Source organism: Gavia stellata, chromosome 6 (genome assembly GCF_030936135.1).
Source record: "Gavia stellata isolate bGavSte3 chromosome 6, bGavSte3.hap2, whole genome shotgun sequence".
NCBI lineage: Eukaryota > Metazoa > Chordata > Aves > Gaviiformes > Gaviidae > Gavia > Gavia stellata.
This window is the reverse complement of record NC_082599.1, coordinates 22,360,050-22,382,167: the sequence shown is the minus strand read 5'-3', so window position 1 is coordinate 22,382,167 and position 22,118 is coordinate 22,360,050. Positions and strand designations below refer to the sequence as shown.

The following is a 22,118-nucleotide window of genomic DNA, read 5'->3' as shown; positions in this document are numbered from 1 at the left end:
TAATGGGAAGATTGGGAAGACTAAAAAAGAGATATAGCTTGAGAACTTTATCTTTCATATTTCTTGGCATGTATAATTAAGTAAATTGACTATTGATGGTAGTCTCTAAATAGCAGATGTTGCATCAAAAGTGGATACAAATTGCATAATTGAATAGAAATTCAGATAACTGTTTAATGGTTACTTTTTTCTGAACTGCCAAATTTCAGGGTGTCCATTGTAACAAGTTGAGTCAATTAAAATGTTACAGTAGGATGAAATAAAATAATACTTATTGCATAATCACTGACACGTTTTTCACCACCAACATAGTCCTTGTGACATAGAAATTCTTCAATATGGAAACTTCGGTAACTGGCAGAAAGTGTAAGCACATCAGGCACAGTAATTCCTTGCGGTCTCCTGAGGCTGTCATTTTGTCCTACCTGACCCACTATGCAAAGAAGTGAGATCCTGCTTTTTGCAAATTTACCTAGATTTTCCTGAATTTATGTTTTCAGCATCAGTGGAATATATAATTGCTGCCGCTATTTTTTATTCAGTTTTCAAATCGCAGTGACAAGCCTAGGAATTCATAAACTTGAAAGGGCAAATTCTGCTGTTTGTTTCTGAGGATGAATACTGCTGAACTGCAGCATAAAAAGGGTGTAAAAGGAGGGGAGGTAAAGTGCCTTGAAACTTCCATTGCATTCAGATACTCATTTTGTAGACTATTAAATCACTGGGCTGCTTTATTTTAATTTCTACTTTTTTTTTGCTATGGGCCAAAATACAGATGATGTTGAAATTTTGACAATAGGTTTTGTAATTACATATGCATGTATGACTTTTTGCAGGTTGTTTTAATCACTGATCCCTAAAGTCCTTTGTTATAAGTATAGTCTTTCTTCGCAAATTTTCATGTGCCACTGGTGCTGCAGGTACACTGCATGAAAGCCTGTGGTTTGTATTGTACTTGCAACTGCTTAATAACAGCAACCAATGTTTTGTGAAAAAGATAGTTTGAAAATTGACCACACTGACTGACGGACTAAATGTTTACATTGCTGCTCATGCCATTCTCTTATATTTAAACAAGCTGCTGAGTATTAAAGCGTATGGACAGTCTTTGTATAACAGCTCTGATTTTCAGGTTGGTTTCCTAAGACAAGGTTTATGCAATCCCACTATCCATCTGTTAGTTGTGCTTTTCAGTAACTTCAATCCAATGGCCAATTTAAATCAGTCTTGCAGAGGTCTCAGAAGTACTGAGTGCTTATAACAGGCCTTCTTGGGAGCTGGACAGAGCTGTTAAAGCCATTTGCTCAACACGTCAGTGTGAGAGCCAAGGCGCTCTCTGGGCTCCTCTGGCATCCAAAAGATAGCATCCAGCCAGCCGATGAGCACAAATTTAACTCCAGAGTAGCTGAAACAAATCCTGCCTCTTGTTCAACTAGCAACTTGCGGAAAGGGAAAGGAAGTTTGGGGAAGGGAGAGGAACCGAGGTTACAGAGCATGTGGTGTGTAGGGAAAATGAGAGCGAGCTGAAGGTATTGTGGAGGTGTGTGTGGGATACCAGGCTTCGCTACTTCTGCTGTTCACAAAACAACTTGTTTTTCTTCAGCTCGTCATTAACGATACATTGCATTTTGCCGTATTTTAGTGGATATAAATTTCTATTTCTTTCTGAATGTTTTGAGGCTGCTGAAAGGATGCTGACAGATTGATGATTTAGAATATTCATCCCTTAAAATTATTAGCTTGTTAGTTAATGGTATTGGTAAATATTAGTATCAGAAAAAAATATCATTTTAAAGCTCTGCTAGCAATTCTAGGTATAAAAGCTAAATTTCACTTTGAATAGGCTCATGCTGATCAAAGGATGTCAGTAGAAAGACTGGCTCCCAGTTGCAATAGTTGTAATGTAACTTAGTGTCTTCTCAGTTTGACAAAGTCCTCAGTCAATTATGTAGTAATGTTTCTGTGCAATTCAGCACAGTCTTGTAAGTACACAGTTCAGCAGCTCAGTTCATCAGGACAGAGTTTCTTTGAAAATCTGTGTGACCCAGACGTGCTTGGGCTTTACATTTTTCCTTCTTATTAAGAGTCTTATGATTTTACTTATTTGTTTAAGCACTATTCAGTGACTGGTTTTTATTTGAAAGTTTCTGGTTTTTTCTATTTCTTTTTTTTTTTTTTCTTTTTATGTCACATTCACATACACTTTATCATTAAATGATAATACTTGCTCTCTAGAAACTAGTAAGTGTATATAAGTAAGGCACTGGAAAAAGTAATGTTTGAACTTTTTAAGTACTGCTTTTCAGCAATATTTCCAATTCATCTTGGAAACAGGGTCACTTTGGTCACTTTGGTATGTAAGAAACAGGTTAATGCTTAATTATATAATAGTTTCAATAGCTTATGCTATGGTGGAATGCTAGAAAAGTCGTTTTCAAACTAAGCACTTTGATAACTTTCTGCCAAATTAATAGAAAATAAGTGAGTTCTCAGAACATCATGATATTTTCTGGCTGAATATTTTTTTTTAAGAAAATGTGACCACCTTCTATAGCTGTGCTTTCACGTGGCTCTCCCAGCTTCATTAGAATTTGTATAGACTTAAGCAAAGCAATTAGCATCATAATGGCAGAAATCTTTCATTTTAGGAGAAGCTTAAGGTGTCTGAACTAAACTGCTTGAGAGAATAATTTCCTTCTTATATTTTAAAAGCAACTTCCTGCATTGATGCTGGTTTAGTGTAAATCCATTATTTGGTTCATACCATGTGCAACATGATATACAACTTAGGTTCAGTTTTATGAATTTAGGAGAGGAGAAATTCTTGTACCTTGGAATTCAAAATACTGTCTTTTTATAGGTCACTACCATATTAAGATCAACAATTATGGATTTGATCAGAATTCTTACGTTATTGACTTTTTTCATCATGGTAAATCAATTTTTAGTAAATTTTTTGTACTTAGGAGGAGTTTCTCAGTGACTTCAGAAATCCTCAACCAACTCCCCTTCGTATCACAGCTTTGAACCTGAAAATGGTAGTGGAGGATGATTGCTGAATCAATCACATGAACAGGTTGACCTTTAAAACTCTAACTGGGATGTAAAAAATGCTGGAGTGACTTTCTTGGAGTATCAGAGCCCTGCAGCCTCAGACAGAGAAGGCAAGCCTGACACAGAAATGCAGTTTGAGGTATGCTCTTTGGTTTGATGCATGAGCTTTCAGTATTGTCAGCACTGGGGAACCAGGCTGGTCAGAGCATTCTTTTTACGAACACTGTTTGTGAATCACAGCAACAGGGAGGGGGAAAAGTGTACCAAACAGAAAAATATAATTGAAAAATCACAATTTTACACCAATCTAGGAGAATATAAATGGGAAAAAATATGTATCATTTCAATGTAGGAGATGGAAGACCTTTCCACCCTGCCCTAAGTATTGTTACTGTCTGCTAACAAGATTCTGTTAATATGGGTAGACAAGGAAGAGTGACTAAAAGTATCTTACCTTTATGCTGCATCTTATCAGGGCAGTTCTGAAAATGTTGTTGTAACATGTTGCACTAGTTCTCTGTAAGGAACAACTTACTGCATGTATTGCATCCGTTATTTTCCAAACTACAGACTCTGCTTAGCTAATGTACTGGTTCTTCTGACTGTGCTTTCTCCACAACACACTGAGAGTTATTAGCCAGGCTTGCACATCTGGCTCCCTGCTCATTAAACTGAAGTATGTTTCTGCAGTGCCAGGGTGACACCCATCCTCATAGGTGAGAGAGCACATGTGCTGTCTAAATTCCACTTAATTCCTATTCTGAGCTCTGAAGTGGGTCTCAAGTGATACGTAGTCCTTCTACAGAGACAAGTTTTCCAGCTTTCACATTTCACCAGAACTCATTTCACTGGAGCTCATTAAATTGTACAAGCCAGTCAGTCTTCACCAAACATTAAACATAATTAACAAAGCTTTTAGGATTGCCAAAAATGTAAGCATCAGAAATGTTAGAGGTTTCAAACATAGTAAAAATGAGAAATGAGAACTGAGATTTGAAGAAGTGATGAGGCCAAAGAAATCACAACATTTGGTGAGAGTCAAAAACTTAAATTGATGGAATTGTGGAACCATGGCTTGTGCCAAAAATGCATAAACAAAGGCAAAGTGTGCCAAAATACCTCCTGTGGCCTGCTGCTGTGGCTCTGCTGATCAGATACACTTTTGTTTCTGAAACGAGAACAGAAATTGGAGGTCTCAATAGGTCAAGTTTTAAGAGCACTTCTATAAATACAATTTTGAGGTATGGTGGGATTTGGTACATGAATTATTACCTCATTTTAAAAAACCAAAACAGTTTTAAAGGACCAAGGGCTCAGACCTCTCCTCTGTCAAGTATCAGTTGATAAGTCCATGTCCCAAGTATGGGAATTGCACAGCAATAGTACCCAGAGAACAACCTGTAACTCCAGCACAGTTTTCAGGATATGGCCATGGCCAGAGGTGGCTAATATCCCTGGTAGTTCACGGTGGCTTCTGTACACAGCTACAAGCCAAAGTTAGTCCTCAGTCACCAGCTCTGAGCAATCAGTATCTGGCGATCATCGAGCTGCTCGTGGCACTTCAAACCCAGGAACAGACATGTGCTGAGTGTGAGAGTTGAAAGCCTTTCACTGATATTAAATCCCGGTGTTTATTTAATGTAGCCTTCAGTGTAGCAGCATGTAGTGGTGACATTATAGAGTTAAATTAGTACCTTTTCAATGTAAAGCTGTATTTTCTAAGGAACGATAGCCATCACAGGCTGTTTTTCCAGGGTTGTGTAAGTTTTATATATTTTACTTCAAGGTCTTAGTGTTGTCTGTGAAGATTGGTTCTATTATTGACATTCTTGTGCTCAAAAGCGTATGCACATCCCATCTTGCAATTAAGAGATACAGCAAAATGAACATTATATCTGTTTTAATGTTCGGGGTATTATTTCTTTTAAATGTGGTTGTTGAAGACAATTTTTTTCCAACCACTTAAAGCTCTGACAAAATTTACAGCTGTTTCAGAAGTGTTTGGCTGCACATTTGATTGCAGGCAACTTGTGTGAGCATCCTAGACCAGCAACGGCATGTTGAGCACTTGGCTTGTTCTTTCTGTCTGTATCCCCATTCTCTGTGCTTCACTGCTGCAAGGCTACAAGAAGACAATGTTCCCCATGACTCTGCATTACATTTAAAAAATAAAAATAAAAAATCTTGCCCATGCATGGGAACAATCACCTGTGGGCAGATCTTCCAACTTCATAGCATTTATAGCACCTCACCAATATCTGAGTCATGCAGAGGATCCATAATACAACAGGTATTTGTATTATGTATCTGTAATACAAATAATTATCAAATTATGTATCCATAATACAAATGGTATCAAACCTTTGCTATGTTCCTGACTCTCATTACGAGTTGGGTTAAGTGTTTTAACATCTGACTGCAAGAAGAATGGCAGCCATTTGCAGCTTGTTATTTCTGTGACACTGTGAGAACTTACCCATGTTATCTTTCAATGCAGGAGGAGATAGCATGTGCCCCTAATGTAAGTATGCTTGCAAGTTGAGAAGTTTAGTCTGCTGTTAATGTTATCACTGCTATATCCTGAAATAGAAAACTGCAGGCAGATTGGATTGTGTTGGAGAATGGTAACCATAATAACCAATAACAATCTGCAAATGATAAGCAGCTTTAGTGTTTAAAAATAAAATTTAAATAGCATTCCAATAGTTCCATGGGCATACTTTCATATTTTAATTTATTATTAATTCATTTTAAGCTTGTTTTTGAGATTTAAGATGTGACATTAATCTTATGGAAGCGTTTAATTACTGCATCTTGAATTAGTTGACATTGGTTTATTATATACCTAAATTAAATCTCATAGCATAAAATGTTACTTATCAACCCTCTCTCAGAAGTACATCATCTGCAAAGGAGAATTACAAACAAACTGCATGATGTATCATATTTTATCTGAGGTGGACTTCAATTTTATGGCTAGATGTAAAACCAATATATTCAGAAAAGAAATACAAAGTCTGCTGGAGATGAACACAGAGCATCTTGATGGTTTGGAATCTGTACCATGTTCTGGGATGCTGCCTAACACTTCTGCTGATAAGAAAGTTAAAAACAAATAAACAAAAAACCCCCTTTTAACTTGACCCAAAAGATGCTGGTTTTGGGGGGTTGCTTTAAAAAGAAAGGAAGATGTAATTCAAAAGAAATGAAGGAGGATGTCCAAATTGTGTCCTGACCTCTCCGTCCTCCTTCTTCCCTGCCCCTAACATACAGATAGGAGTGTTTAGCAGGAGTCTGGGAAACTCAAACTGAATTACTTCCCTGTCATGGAAGTATATGAGCAGCATGGTGCTATGATCAAGCTGTTAACTCTTCTGGGTTAATTTTTCTTCTGTCTCCCTTGCTGAGACAGTCCTATCATTTTCATAAAATACTTCGATGTTTCATAGAACACAGAGTCCTATTTCCCAGTTCTAACTGCCAGGACACTGCAGTTACCACCATACTACATTCAGAGAGTAACAAGGGCAATGAGAAGAATTGAAGACAACCCATCCTTCAGAATGTGCTGATGTTCAGGGGAACAAGGCAGCCAGGGCCTCAGATCCTTCCTGTAGCTCTTTCAGGGCAATAACACCCCTGGAGGTGTACGCAAGCCGCAGTTTATGCTGCTGGAAGTGTGGTGCCCACAGTTATCCTGCCCACCACAGGAGAAAATTGATGGAAGAGCTAAGATTTATGAGAAAAACTGAAAAATTACTTGCTAATCATCATTTTCCCATTTAAGTAACACTGTTAAGCAATTACTTAGTGCTGGTGTGGGATAGGATAATTTGGATGGTAGGTAAATTAAAGTGAAATAGCTCTTGCTCTTTGGTCCCATATGTGAAAGGGGACAAGTTCTTCAGTGTTTTTTGCCACAGGTAAATGAAAAATGAAAACAGGAGCATTGCCGAAGTTCCCTTAAGAATGAAATGCCGGCGTTTACAAGAGAAAATTCTTACTGCTAGCTGTGCAAATGACAGTTACAAGCTGTTGACATTCTTCACTGGGATTTGAATTCGAATCTGAATTAGGTAAGAGAGAGTTGATTGCTTTCTATTTGAGTTCCTGAAGAAAAAATAGTTGTTACTGTTGGATGCAAGTTGAAAGATTCTTGTTTATCGAGGAAGGTCTGTTTAGTCTATTAACCTTGACAACCATGTCAGCAGTTTTTTCTGTTTGTTTTCCCAAAGGCACTATGTTGAAGTAGTATGATATACAGTTATTTATAGTGTAGACAATTCATAGCTATGCTTAAAAGACATGGATCAGAGTTTAAATACCAGTTAAATGCTATCCTCCTAGACAATTTGAAAAGTCATTATGCTTAATCTTTGAAAATTAAAATGGAGAGACAGAATCACTAAAATATCAACATTAATCAGGTATTTTTTATATGAATCTGTTATGGTTTCACAGTAGGGTCGAGGTAGGAAGGCACCTCTGGAGGTCATCTAGTCCAATCACCTGCTTGCAGTAGGTCCAGCTAGACCCAGTTGCCCATGACTGTGTCCAGATGACTTTTGAATATCTCCAAGGATGGAGACTCCACAACCTCCCTGGGCAACCTGTGCCAGTGCTCAGTCACCCTCACAGTAAAAAAAAAAGAAAATATTTCCTTATGTTTAAATGGAATTTCCTATATTTCAGTCTATTCCCATTGCTTCTTGCCCTTTCACTGGGAACCACTGAGAAGAGTCTGGCTCTGTCTTCTTTACTTTCTCTCATCAGGTATTATACATGTTAGTAGATTTTTATGAAAGGAACACAATTTACAGAAACAATGAGAGCAAACAAAGTCCACACATGTTGACACACCTGCATTTGTACCTGGTTGCCTCTGTTAACAGATGTTTAATATTGCTATTTCTGTCCTGGATTCTACAGATGAGCAAGGGCTATTCTAAAAGTACTTGTGTACAGTAGAAAGCTAAAGAAGTGATTTCTTTTGTTCTTGTGATTTACTCATCATTTCAGACTGTAGTCTTGACTCTCATGGTCAAGCCTCCAGGTACTTTGTTTTTCTTTAGCCTGAAGGCTGGTTTTTAAGGCCCAGTCTTCATCAAGTTGGGTTTGTGTACCTGTGTAGCTCTGTGTCATACATCTTCAAGCACACGTCCTGCTGGAAAGTACTGGTGGAGGAGAGGAGCAATTCCACCCTTAGCTTTGTTTCCACCTTCTTCTTTTATAGAGCCGTTGCTGTGGTTTTGACACTTTCTGCCTTTATCCCAGTTCCGTTGCTGTCCTAAACTTCATCTCCTGCTGAAGTCTCCACCCTGCAGGTTTTTCATTAGCCCCTATTTGCTTGATCAGCTAGTTCTGCCCTGGCATCCCACCTCAGCATCTCTGCCCTGTTCCTCACCATTCCTCTCTTCCCTGGTTACCTCCTAGCTTTATGTTAGTCAAGTAACAAGCTGGCCCTATGAAGGTCTTTTCAAATCCTATTGTGTTCCCTGGCTACCATGAACATTTTTCTTGCCTAATCTTAATTTGTGTCTTCTGGCCTGGTTTATAGCATCTCCTCCATGTAGGTCACACAGTCACACTGCTTCCTTCCTTGTTCTGCACTCTGGTTTCCTTCCCTTCCCATTTCCACCACCTCTCCAGTCCCATCGCTGCCAGATACTTTTTCCAACCTTCTTGTCTCTCTCTCTCTCTCCCATTTCCACTTCTGTGCTCACTCTTTCTATGTGGATCATGAGATTCTCATCTGTACTGCCTCACTACAAGGGTCAGCACCGGTGAGACACTGTCCGCCCGGTGCTGGCCAGTCCCATGCCACACTGAGTCACTGGGTGAAGGAAGCACAGAGAAAACCCACTGCTGTCACTTAGCTGGGAGTGGAGCACAGGTCATCCCGAAGTGCTGTGCTAAGTTTAAATGCCCTCCACAGGGGTGGCATTTTTGCAGACTAACTCTTGAACCATAAAAGCTATACACAGATTTGCCTTGTGGAGCCCTGAGATAGACTTGGGTACCTGTCATGATGTTTCAATTCAAGAGAGCAATGAGCAATTCAGCTTATTTACTGTCCAAGCTGCCAGACTCTGGCTGCTTGTACTGTCTGTAGTGAGAATTACTTGTGACATGGAAGTCACTTTTGGTGACAGTCTGAATAATTCCCTAAGTGTCTGTTGAGTATATGTGAACTGCAATCTTCCCTGATTTCATATTCATGTCCAAAGTACAGGAACTGATGAATCTATTTTAAAAAAAAAATCACCATAATTTTTAATACATAGAAAAGCAATATGTTTTCCTTATTCTTGATGGTAGGAGTAGTTGTGACATTCCTGCTGATTTATTACTTTTTTTTCCAAATTTAATGGTGGAGCCACATCCAACAAGGGAGCAGTCAAGTTAAGGCACCCAAATTTCAGTTGGTGATAAGAGCTGTGTCAGAAAAGTGAAGTAATGGGTGATGACACTAGCTTTGCCTAGTATTGACAGGTGTGGTTTCATGCTAAAAAGCTGTGCAGTAAAGCTTAGGCTATTACATTAAAACTAATAAATGTATGTAACCACACTCATTCAACATCAATAGTGGCAACCATCTTGGACAAGTGATTATCTCATTCCACTAGCAGTGTCTTATGTCTGTTATTTACCTCCATGCAGGAATGGAGCATGTTTTGTTTGCTTTCTGGGAACACAATGTTATTATATGGCTTGTTTGAAGTGTAATTTGCAATTGATATAATGTGAAGTGACCAGTTTGGCTGACAGATTAAACCACTATTTTGTAAACATATGGTTGGAAGATAGTGAAGGGAAGCAAAATTAATGTCTTCCGATTTCTGATTTGCTCTTTCCAATAGTATGTAGCTTGGTTTTAATTCTGCTTGTGAATACATACAAGCACTTAAAAAATCCAGACTCATGAGTCACATTATGTATAGTCAACAGAGGACCAAAGGTCCTACTAGCTCATGCAAAGAAACTGAGGTAGTCAAGACAAGATCTATTTGAAATAAGCAGGACACGAGGTGGGGGGAGGAACAGGCAGGATGTTTACAATGTATTTGAACTGCATCATTTGGTGTCTTTCTTAGGGAAGAGGTCTTGTCCTCTTTCCTTTGTGAAGAGAAGGAATTTGAGTAGCACAAACTGTTTTTCAATGCTACATGTGTTCATGGTATCTTGTCATGATATGTTGTGTATATTATATTAACATGATTATAGATATAAATGGGTGAGCATACACCCACACATTTCCTTCAGTACCTATTCCATATGTTTTCCTACAGCTTATGTATAGTTCTGATTATGGGATATAGTGATAGCAGCAGTATGAACTATAAGGAATTCAGAGGACTGAGCCGAGAGGGGATGGGTTTCCTAGCACAGTTTTAAACCTGTTTTGATCGGGTTCTGTTACTGGATGCCAACTGGTGGCCTCTTTCCAGTTGTGAAGGACAGCCTTTTCCAGAGGGCAATATTGCTGCATGCTTGGCTTACTTTATGCTGTATTCCTAAACCATCTTTAATAAGATTTATTTTTAAAGCCCTATTTTAATATTAGATTGGGAATGCTGTGGGTGAATTAGTCTCTGAAGTCTTTTAGCCTGTGTCGGCTTGTCCTGCTCTTTGGCTGCTTTTACTCTGTCTTGGCAGCTCCACCTGGACTGGAAGTTGGCCAGGAGTGAGGGAGGTCCTCAGGCTCTTCCGTCATGGCATGGCATTGTTTGCTGGATCTGCTTCCCATGCTGTGGAGGTAGCCGGTATAACTTTTCTGTTGCCTAAGTGGCAGCATGTTAAAGAGATAAAGTTGCACTGTGTTTTGCTAGCAGAGCAGTCTGGGATTAATCAGCAGAAGGAAGCAATAAAGTGAGTGAAACATAGCAACGGAAAACTATCCTGGAATGATTTTGATTTTATTTTTTTAATAGAGATAGATAGTGAGATACCTCCGTGGGTTTCTGCAGAACAGTCAGAGGAGTGAGGGATAAATTTAGATGAGCTCAGGTAATCCAGATTGTGAACTGCCTGCTTCTGAGCTCCTCCAAGTTGAACTAGTGCTCGCTCACACCGAGCTCTTCACCCAACTGCAGCATTTGCTCCCTCTGCCTCTTGGTGATAAGTACACCCGAGCGTCCGCTCCCACTCCAGAAATGCTACTCCTGCGATGTTCCCTGGCTCTCCCATCCCAAACCACAGGTCATCGGGCTCCCACTCGCTTTTTCCCGACCCTGCTTTTCCCCGCAGCCAATCAGGGCAGTGCCAGCAACCTGTGACGAGGAGCAGGAGCCTGAATGAGCGCTGACAGCCCAGCGCTGCCCGCAGCCGCACTCCGGCCGGGCGCGGGTTTGCTGCTGCTGCTGCTGCTTCTCCTCTCCCTCGGTGGAGTTTCGTCTTCGGAGCAATCTGCCAGACCATCGGTTCCTTGGCCCCTTGCAGCAAGAGGTTTTGTTTTTGTGCCTGAGTGCAATACTTAAAGAGCAGTCTGAGCGTGGGAAGCGAGTGCCGGGACTGTATTGCAGCTGTAAAGCCTGCCTAGCTGAAACACAGAAGTTGAAGATGCAGTTGAAGATTTTACCTTAGGTATTTTGGACACTCTGGACGTGTAGTGTCAGGCCGTGAAGGTGTAGCTATGTACCTTTTTGGCAGTGAGGATTACGAAGTGGTAAGATTTAAACTAAAGATTTTTTTAAAAGTTATTATTTAATGTTTCCTGTCTCTCAGAATTTATTGGGCAGTTTGAATTTCTGTCAGTGCTGTTATTTCTGTAGTTGAACTTCAGTACTCACCAAATCGATTGCTTTTAAAAAATGGTATTTTTCTGCAAGTTTTTCAAGTAGTGAGATACTATTTGCTAGATAGAATTGAATTTACTTTCCTTGTCATGTTTATCGTATTGTGGTGTTATTGAAAATATTCAAGTACCGGCTGTTTTGAGGCAATTCAGACTTTGGGTTAAGCAAAACCATGCTTCCAAATAATTCAGAATTTGCCTCATACTTTGTAACGTAGATAGACTACAAGTAGCTTACAGAACTACCCTTAACTGTATGTTTGTGGGGATGTTGCCAAACCATTTCTTTTGTACAGTTCAAAACATGTCATTGTAATGTAATGTCCATCAAAAGAGCTAGCTTTAAAAAAATCCACACACACCCACATTAAGATCTGACACTCTTTACTTCCGTATTTGTATAAAATGACATCTGAAATAAGTCGATGATGTAAGAGAAGACAAGAAGAAAACCATTAATAAGTCTACGCCGTTGTGTGGCATTGGGAGCTGACATAAAAGTTTGCAATTTTGCAGCCTGAGGCTCATGTGCTACATTGTAAGCAAAATGGATGGATTCTTCCACCCACACACCACTCCTGACCCAGTCAAGACCTGAGGAACTTTGGGGAAAAATAACGAGACCGAAAAATGTGTATAAACTCTACTATAGGACATCAAAATAAATTTCACATGTTAAAAAGTGGCACATTCTTTGCATATAACTGGCAATTGCAAATGTTTTGTTTTGATTACTGAAGTTGCTCTTTGAAGTATGAAAGCGCCTTTTATGGCAGTCTGGGCTCTCCAACACATTTCAAGGAATTAATTTAGTTATTTTGGATTTTTTCCTCGTTTTTTTTCTTAATTCCAACCAGCTATGTTTTTGAGATGCAGGAAATGTAGAAGTTGTTGAGGAAAATAATTTAAACACAGCTGTCTGTATGTTGAACTCATTTATGTGCGCGACTCGCACAAACTTTCACAAACCAAGCAAGGCAACTGAAAAGAACTTAGTTTCTCCAAAGCAGCAAACAACGTGGCATTGCAGTAATTGTGCTATGGATTGATTACTTTTTTATAAAAATTGACAAGTAAAAGAAAGTCTCCAACTTTAAAGCTTTTAATGGGCTGATTTCTTAATTCATTACATCTTTGTAGCTATTTGTAAAGGGTTGCAAATCTCTCTTAATAGATTTTTGCCCATTGTAACCTGTGTAGTTACTTACTGGTTTGTACAGAGAGTGAAGCGTTGGGTCTGAAATTTTAAAGTACCTTGAAAATAATCTAGGTGACTGAGGAATGGCGTTTTGGTTTTGGACTCCAACGTATCCCTCCATCTCTTTTCCTGATGCCGTTTCAACTTTTAAAAAGTATTGAAGTATTCTGTGTCATAGAAAATAGTTTAAGACATCTTTCCCAGGCAGGTGGGACATCTCATTCCAGTCCCTTTTCTACTACAGAGTTAAGCAAAGTGGTATAGCATCAATAGAAAAAGGTAAGAAATCCACCATGAATTGTGTGGTTTTGCATTTTTTTAATTTTCTTTTTTTATTTTTTCTCTCTTTGATATCTCTAGAGGTCCCTGAAACTGAAGTGTAATGATCTGTTCAAACAAAATGTTTTGTTAAGTCAAGACCAAAATATCATTTGGGTTTTTTATTCTTAGTTTTTCTTTAAAGCAAGTTAGTTCAGGGGAAAATATGGATGCACTTTTTTGGGTTATTTTGGCAGCCAGATTTACCAAGATGTTTGCTTTACTCAGTGATAAGGAAAATAGAATAATGGCCTACATAAAGCTTGAAGAACAGTTTCATTGTTCAGTAAAAGCTAGAATCAATGTAAAACTTCTGTTTGTACAGATCTGTAGTCCATGAAGCCATATGCTCTGCACTGTGGAAAAGGCGTTTGTTTTATCTTCCCACACAATCACTTGTGAGTCACTGAAGGACAAAGTGAGGGAAAAGAGTGACAGTGAAGAATATCAGGATTTAATTTTAAGTTCACTATTAATTTCAAACAATTTTAAATTAGTCTGAGACTTTCTAGCTATGCATATAAAATTTGATTTTTATCCTAGAAAGAAGATTATTGATAAAATCAAACACAGAATGATTAAAACATATCTTAGGGGAATTCAGTAAAACTCTCTTTAAAAACGCAACTCTTAAATAAAGTAATAGAGAAATAGAACTTTCTGTGGTAATTGTGCTCATTTCATATACACACATATGTGTCCACATGAGCACACACACACACATTTGCAGAAACGTGAGCATCTGAAGCGATATTCTAACAGTTAAATTTAATAGTGAAACTCCACAGGCTGGTACAACCAGCTTTTGTATGTGGTGTCCTCTCTTGCTTTCTTTTTGTTCCTGTGTATAAACAAGCTTGGATTATTAGCTTACTCTGAGTGCCTAATAAGTCTAGATATCTGACAGCACTGATAATTAATTTTTATATCATCTCCTGCAAACCCTAGCTAAACAAAGATAATATCTTTTAAGGATCAGTTATCAAAAGACAATGCTGGGGTTTATTACCACTTCATATTTAAAAAAAATAAATGTGTCATTTCATGACGTAGTGACAAATGTTGTATTTTTGAAATCATTAATAAAACCACGTAGCTGTGGTCTGCCCTTGTTTGAATGAGTTTTTGCATAAATGTTCTGACTTGGGATATTGAGTTTTTGCATTTTAGCACTTTAGGCAGATGCTTATTAACCTCTTAAGAACTGGTGGAATAAACATATGGTATCTTTTGTGATCTTTTGAGGGATTTTTTTATGCCATATACCTGGAAATGCCACTCTCCATCACTTTTCAAGAGTCCTGGTTAACAGGGGAGGTCCCAGACGACTGGAGGCTTGCCAATGTAACACCCATCTACAAGAAGGGCCGGAAGGAGGATCCGGGGAACTATAGGCCTGTCAGCCTGACCTTGGTGCCAGGAAAGACTATGGAGAGGTTCATCTTGAGGGTGCTCACAGGGCACGTGCAGTACAACCAAGGGATCAGGCCCAGCCAGCACGGGTTCATGAAAGGCAGGTCCTGCTTGACCAACCTGATCTCCTTCTATGACCAGGTGACCCGGCTAGTGGATGAGGGAAAGGCTGTCGATGTTGTTTACCTGGACTTTAGTAAAGCCTTCGACACTGTCTCCCACAGCATTCTCCTGGAGAAACTGTCGGCTCTTGGCTTAGACAGGTGCACTTTTCACTGGGTAAAAAACTGGCTGGACGGCCGAGCCCAGAGAGTCGTCGTGAATGGAGTTAAATCCAGTTGGTGACCGGTCACAAGCGGAGTCCCCCAGGGCTCAGTTTTGGGACTGGTCTTGTTTAATGTCTTTATCGATGATCTGGATGAGGGGATTGAGTGCTCCCTCAGCAAGTTTGCAGATGACACCAAGTTGGGTGGGAGTGTTGATCTGATTGAGGGTCGGAAGGCTCTGCAGAGGGATCTGGACAGGCTGGATTGATGGGCCGAGGCCAATTGTATGCGGTTCAACAAGGCCAAGTGCCGGGTCCTGCACTTGGGTCACAACAACCCCATGCAACGGTACAGGCTTGGGGAAGAATGGCTGGAAAGCTGCCTGGTGGAAAAGGACCTGGCGGTATTGATTGACAGCCAGCTGAATATGAGCCAGCAGTGTGCCCAGGTGGCCAAGAAGGCCAACAGCATCCTGCCTTGTATCAGAAATAGTGTGGCCAGCAGGAGTAGGGAGGTGATCATGCCTCTGTACTCGGCTCTGGTGAGGCCGCACCTCGAATCCTGTGTTCAGTTTTGGGCCCCTCACTACAAGAAGGACATTGAGGAGCTTGAGCGTGTCCAGAGAAGGGCGATGAAGCTGGTGAGGGGTCTGGAGCACAAGTCTGATGAGGAGCGGCTGAGGGAACTGGGGTTGTTCAGTCTGGAGAAGAGGAGGCTGAGGGGAGACCTTATCGCTCTCTACAATTACCTGAAAGGAGGTTGCAGAGAGGTGGGTGTTGGTCTCTTCTCCCAAGTGACTAGCAACAGGACAAGAGGAAATGCCCTCAAATTGCGCCAGGGGAGGTTTAGACTGGATTTTAGGAAAAATTTCTTTACTGAGAGAGTGGTGAAGCATTGGATCAGGCTGCCCAGGGAGGTGGTGGAGTCACCTTCACTGGAGGTGTTCAAGGAGCATGTCGACGTGGCATTGTGGGACATGGTTTAGTGGGCATGGTGGTGTTGGCTTGATGGTTGGACTTGACGATCTTACAGGTCTTTTCCAATCTTAGTGATTCTGTGATTCTGTGAAATGTAGAGGTGTTTGAGTATAGTAAGCAATTTAGTTTCATAAATACAGGAAACTATAAAAACCTGCAGGCCAAACAATCTCATTTGTGGCTATAACTTGTTTGTGTAGGGACTTTCCTCCCTCTGATAACAGAACAGAATTGGAATAGTTCAGCAAAAATGGAGCAGAAACTGGGAGCTCCTTTTCAGGGCTGCCTGGTAAATCATACTCTGCATTAATCTCCCAAAGCAAAAGTGTCTAAAACTCCCTCCCAACACCCTTTTGAGTTCCTGCATAAGGGATGAGGGAAATCTAGCATAGTGCTTGCATGTTTGGGAGGCCTGGCTGTCTCTCCTGTGCCCCCAGACTATGCTTGGCCCAGCAAAGCATTTCCCGTAGTTGCAGAGCCTCTGCTCTTGCTCCCTCAGGTGGGCTTCACTGGGTGGGCACCGGCCATCTCCAGCCACATCCCACCACTGCCTTTTGAGGGGCCCTGGGTGTAGGCCAAGGCTGACAGCACCAATTCGTCTCTAATGGGGCATGGGACACCTTGGCGTTTCATCTCTCCTCCCTCCTGGGAGTCTTTCCCAGTAGAAACTTTGTGCTCTGTTGTAGTAGGATGATCAGACATTGCGATGGTAAGTATAGGATTAATTAGGATTTCTTTTGAGAACAACCTAATCATTGGACAGCTATTCTATAGCAGAGTAATTCAGAGGCAGGGAGGAATTTTCTTGATAATTGGTCATTTAAGGAAAATCACTGCATTTCATTCACTCTATTGCATGCAACTTTCAAAATTTTGCAGTCAAGTAGCTGTTTTTAACTTTCTTAAGAAACTCAAAACTCGACTATTTTGCTCTTCATACACTTGTCTCTTTGAAAATATCCTTGCAAAGAATGGAGAACCTCTTTATAATTCTAGAGATCTGGTTGTGATGTCCAGAGCAAATGTTTTGGTTGCCTTGGAAATCCAGCATTTGTCACTTGTGTTCTCCAGGCAAAAGTTTTGAGGTTGTCTATTTAAATTAAATCTTCACTTCCCCAGAGTTTGCCTATGTCCTCTTGCAGGATGGAGCACTTCTTATGGAATATTAAGTATGATGTTGATAGGTGCCAGTTATACTTATGGCTCCTGCAGGGTAGCATTATCTTCTAAAAAGTATGAAAATCTATCTGCTAAATTTCTAAAGTAGTGGAAGATCTTGTAGCAGCCAAATAACGTTCAGGTTTGAGAAGACTTAGTTTTTGAGTTCTATTTGTGAATCAGTCAGACTGACTGCATTTGCAGCAAGCATACTGCTGATAGGGCCAATTTTGCTGTGAGAAGGGAAAACCCCACCTGTTTTAGAAACATGCTATTGAAGTCCTAGAAATCAGTGGGGAGAACACATTGATATGTTTTCAAAGTTTGTTCTGAGTCATCGCTACTTACGTTATTTCATAAACTAGAGCAAAGGGAGAAAAGGTAATAAGGGTGTTCTTTAAGATTGGAGAGAGTCACATGTAACTGTTTAGCAACAGTATTTTTTATCATACTGTGGATTAACACAGGAACATGTCTAAAATCATAAATCAGGATTACTTTTTTGGGAACCTACTCAGTTGTATTGCAAGTTTCTTATTGCAAGGACAGTTCGGCAAATTTCCTGTGGCAGAACGCTGTAAAATTTTAACTCTGAGATTTTGGAATGATTTTTCCTTGTTCACCTTAGTTCAACCTAAGGCAACAACATCTAATGCTATGTTCAGATGAATAAGTTTTGTGGCACATGTGAGTGTAATTTGAAGTATTGATTTGAAAATTAGCAAAATTAAATTCAGCCTCTGAGGTTTGCTTCAGAGTCCTGAGTCCATCCTTGGACGAATCACTTGACATTTTGTTTCTTTGCCTTTAAATTTTAGGTGATACTTGGTTCTCTTCTAGTAGCGATAAAGGTTTAACTTCTTAAAGCTGGTAAGTTGCTTTAAAATTACCTGCTTTACACATAACAAACGTGAGTATTTGATTAATTTTCAACTGCAAATGTTGTACACGTGTACTAGGAATGGAGTTATTCATCCCTAAAACAGGGCGTTTAGTGACAAGAGCTCTACGTGAGGGACAAATGTGCTCACATCCACAGCTGGATGTGGGTTTGTGAAACAGTCACCCTTAGCAAGCCTTTACCCATGGATTCTCTGCAGCAGCCAAAGTGTAGAAGCAATATAGTTTTTTCTTCCTAAATTGGAAAAATGAGGGTCATGCTGTATAGCATCATTCCCCATGACTAGCTCAGAGATGTCTCAGCTGTGTTTTAACCATTGCATATGAGTTTTGGGATTCCCCCAAGGGAAGCCTGGGAGAGCCGCTGGCTTTGATCATGTAGCAGAATGGCTCCTGAAGTAGTTTCAGGAAACACTAGAGAGGAAAACCTTAATAAGCCCATGCAGAGAGAGGTATCAGTCATTTCTGTGTTACTCCCAAGACACCCAGTATGCTTTCCTTTAGTGATTTGCACAAATGTAGTGACCATACTTTTTTCCCCAGAGTAAAACAGGTGTTTACTCTAACCTCCTGTAGTGTATGCGAAGTAGATTCTTTAATAATGATATTACTGTTTGACCTTCATATAGCTTTCTTTTCTTTGCCTCCTTTCTTTAATTTGAATTCCACTGACTGAGTTGGAGCCTTTTTGATTACTGACAGTATACTGAGGGGATGTATACTATGTCTGGCCTTCCCCTACCTCTGTCCCCACGATTCAACACACAAACAGGCAAGAAAATGGTGGGGAGCTCTGTGGAGGCCATAGGCTGAGGCACTGAGCTCTAAGTCCTGTTATGTATGTGAGTCTATGAACTACGATCAGCTGTCCCTCACATAGAGCGCAACATACCTATTTTATAACGTAGTGTCCTGGGTATGTGAAGCTCTCAGAGATTAAAGACAGTGTTCCCCCTCAGGAATTAACTTTTAGAAATAGATATTTCCAACAGCAAATATGAGGCAAAGCAATGACTGTAATTAACCTGGATCCTTTTGTACTGGTTTAGTGCCGAGTGAAGGCAATGGAGGAAGGGAATGAGCATACCTCTTACCATGGAAGTGGGTCACGGTTAGTGTACAATGTTTGAGAGGCAGGTTTGTACCTGAAGCACGCATGGGAGGGAGCCCTGTGAAGTAAGCAAAGGTCAAATGGTTTCCAGCATTTAAAAACCAACCACACTGACCAGCTCCAGGTGATGAAATAGCAAGGGAGAAGTTTACTTCTGTTTACGGAGTAGAGGGGAAGAGATGAGGAGTGTGGAAATTGGCCTGGGTTGGCAGGACCAGTGCAGTTCACCTCACAAATGTAAAGACAAAATAACAAAATGAAAATATTTACAAATGGCATTCACAGATGGTGTGGGTGAGCAGCCTTGTGAACACTTTACACAGAATCACAGAATGGTTGAGGTAGGAAGGCACCTCTGGAGGTCATCTGGTCCAACCCCCTGCTCAGGCAGGTCCAACTAGAGCCAGTTGCCCAGGACTATGTCCAGATGGCTTTTGAGTATCTTCAAGGATAGAAATTCCACTACCTCCCTGGGCAACCTGTGCCAGTGCTTGGTCACCCTCACAGTGAAGAAACGTTTCCTAATGTTCAGAGGGAACGTCCTGTGTTTCAGTGTGTGCCCATTGCCTCTGGGTCTGTCACTGGGCACCACTGAGAAGAGCCTGGCTCTGTCACCTTTGCACCCTCCCTTCAGGAATTTATATAAATTAGAAAGATCCTCCCTGAGGGGAGAATCTCTTCTCCAGGCTGAACAGTCCCAGTTCTTTTAGCCTTTCCTCATGTAAGAGATGCTCCAGGCCCTTCATCATCTTTGTGGACTTTCATTGGACTCTCTCAAGTATGTCCAGGTCTCTCTCGTACTGAGGAGCCTGGAACTGGACACAGGTGTGGCCTCACCAGTGTTGAGTGTTTTGTTTGTGTGTTTTTATCATAGCTCTCTCCTTAGCTTCTCACCTTCATCTTGCAGGTCATAGTAAGTGCTGGTGGAAAAAAACAAAGGGAGGAGATCAGTGGAGACACTTGTCTCTGTGTACCCTCCACTGAACTGCTCGAGGTAGCTCTGTACCTCTCAGCTCCTTTTCCATTTGTGAGACAGCAGTGGGAAGGAGGGAAGGAAATCTCGCTCAGGATCTGGAAACAGTTGGCTTCTAATTGTGTCAATAGCACCAAGTCCTGATGAAAAATTTAAATTGCTTGGTCTTAGTTTTAGTGTTTTCCATCTGAAGGAAATAAATATGATAATACTACCTACTTCCTGGCAAAGCACTAATCAACCTCTCTTGCTGGACAGTTTTCCTCACTGAAGTGAACCAGCATGAACTTTTAAAAAAATAAATTCGTGATCAGGAATACTTGAGTTTTTCTTTTCCCTTTTGTCATCTGCTCTACAGGTCTTGATATAAAAAATATGGCTATTTTTCAGTGAGGAACTTGAATGGAGCTTAATGTAGCCATAACAGGTATTACCAGGAGGGGCAGTAATCTAGCTATGACAGCACAGAGCTAACAAGCTAACTCATTGTGCTTCTCTGATTTACGTAGCTGCAACATACTTAATTTGCTTTTCCTCTACACACATGTGTGTGTATGTTTCCAGGCTTTTGGGAATTACTTACAACTTGCTCCCTGTTTTGCCACACATATTCATACTTCTTTTTTAATTAGATGTCTGAAGGCCTGTATAGCTAGAGAAGTCTTGAGGGTAAAAGATACTAATGGCATGCCTGTTTTAAGTCATGAATTTGTAACTCTCGGGGTGGAGCTCTACATGGAAAAGTTGTAGGTATTTAGAAGAAGGTAGTTTGAATGTCTCTAGTTAAAGAAATTGGACTTGTATATGCTGTGCATGAATATGGTACAAGAAATTTCCAGATCTTGCAGGGGCCTCAATGTAGTGCCTCTAACAATAGAGTTCTTTTGAAGTCTGTTTTGCAGTTAAGTATTTGTGACATGCATTTTGATGTCTATGTTGTTTAGTCTGTGGATGGATGTAAATTAGCAGAAGGGGTACACATGCAAGATGTTTTATGTGAAAAATTGGAATCGTGACTCCCCTGCAGCACATATGGAAAGCTGAAGTCAAAAAGACATTCGTGCTGTCTGCCATACGTGCCTCCCTGCCCGGTGCGGCAGACTGCCTGTTTTAAAAGCTCTATCCTGGGTAGCGCAGCTACTTTTCTCCCATCAACGATATATGAGGTGGTGTCTGGCAGTCTCGATAGCTTGTTGCTCTCTTGACCTTTCAACACTATAGCAGTGGATATAGTCCAATGTCATTTTGATAGGAACGTTCCACACAGGGGAACCAAGGGCCCAAAATCCTGTTTCAGATTATCTGATCTGAAACTTCTTTGGTAATCTCTTCCAGGCACAATTCCTTTTTTCTTTTTTTTCCTCTTCTTTTACAGTTGAGATTGCGTGTTTATGTCTGTGTGGGAATACATTTTTTTTTTCAGTTGGTTATAATAAGTAGGTCTGATGAACCCATTCAGAAACAGCTGATCAGACTAAATCTATTACTTATTTTTATTCAGTATTGGCTGTCAGAAAGTCTATAACAGAAATTAATCCATCTACCTCTTTACCAAAGCCATGGACATCTGTCTTCATGAAGACATGTCTTCTCTAAATTATAAACAAGCTCTGGGCAACTGGACGGACTAAATGAAGTGCTGTTTGTTTACTTCTACTACATGTTACTTTCCAGGTAACAACTTTAGCTGATGAACAAGAATTACGAAATGCTGGAGATAGTTAGCTCATCTTCCATTGGAGTCATTAATCCTTTTTTCAGCACATCTTATTTACATAGAAACAGGTAATGATAGCCATGACAAGCTTGTTTGTTATTTTATGCATCTCTGACCAGGTGATTAATGTCTAGGATTTCTGCAGGGAGAAAATTTAGCGAAACTTGGGTGTAATGATTGCTGTAACTGCAGGACTATAGGAACCACCAATTTTAAAAGCTTTTCTCTGAGAAATGAAG

General features: G+C 40.3%; 1 protein-coding gene and 1 long non-coding RNA gene across 6 annotated transcripts in view; one reads left to right on the top strand and one right to left on the bottom strand.

Annotated features, from left to right (window-relative positions):
* LOC132317176 (uncharacterized) overlaps window positions 1–3,701 on the bottom strand; it is a 48,995-nt gene extending 45,294 nt beyond the window's left edge. Inside the window, exon 1 of the long non-coding RNA XR_009484027.1 lies at window positions 3,509–3,701. This is a non-coding gene — a long non-coding RNA (uncharacterized LOC132317176). The remainder of the gene's footprint in view (window positions 1–3,508) is intronic.
* CACNB2 (calcium voltage-gated channel auxiliary subunit beta 2) overlaps window positions 1–22,118 on the top strand; it is a 261,693-nt gene that overhangs the window by 134,295 nt on the left and 105,280 nt on the right. Inside the window, exon 1 of one of the 5 annotated variants that reach the window (XM_059818305.1) lies at window positions 3,177–3,193. The exons of 3 other annotated variants lie outside the window; for them this stretch is intronic. In XM_059818305.1, the coding sequence (XP_059674288.1) occupies window positions 3,182–3,193 (12 nt within the window). In that variant the 5' untranslated portion in view covers window positions 3,177–3,181. Of the gene's footprint in view, window positions 1–3,176; window positions 3,194–11,406; window positions 11,720–22,118 lie in introns of those variants that run through there. One more of the 5 variants, XM_059818304.1, reaches the window with a different exon arrangement.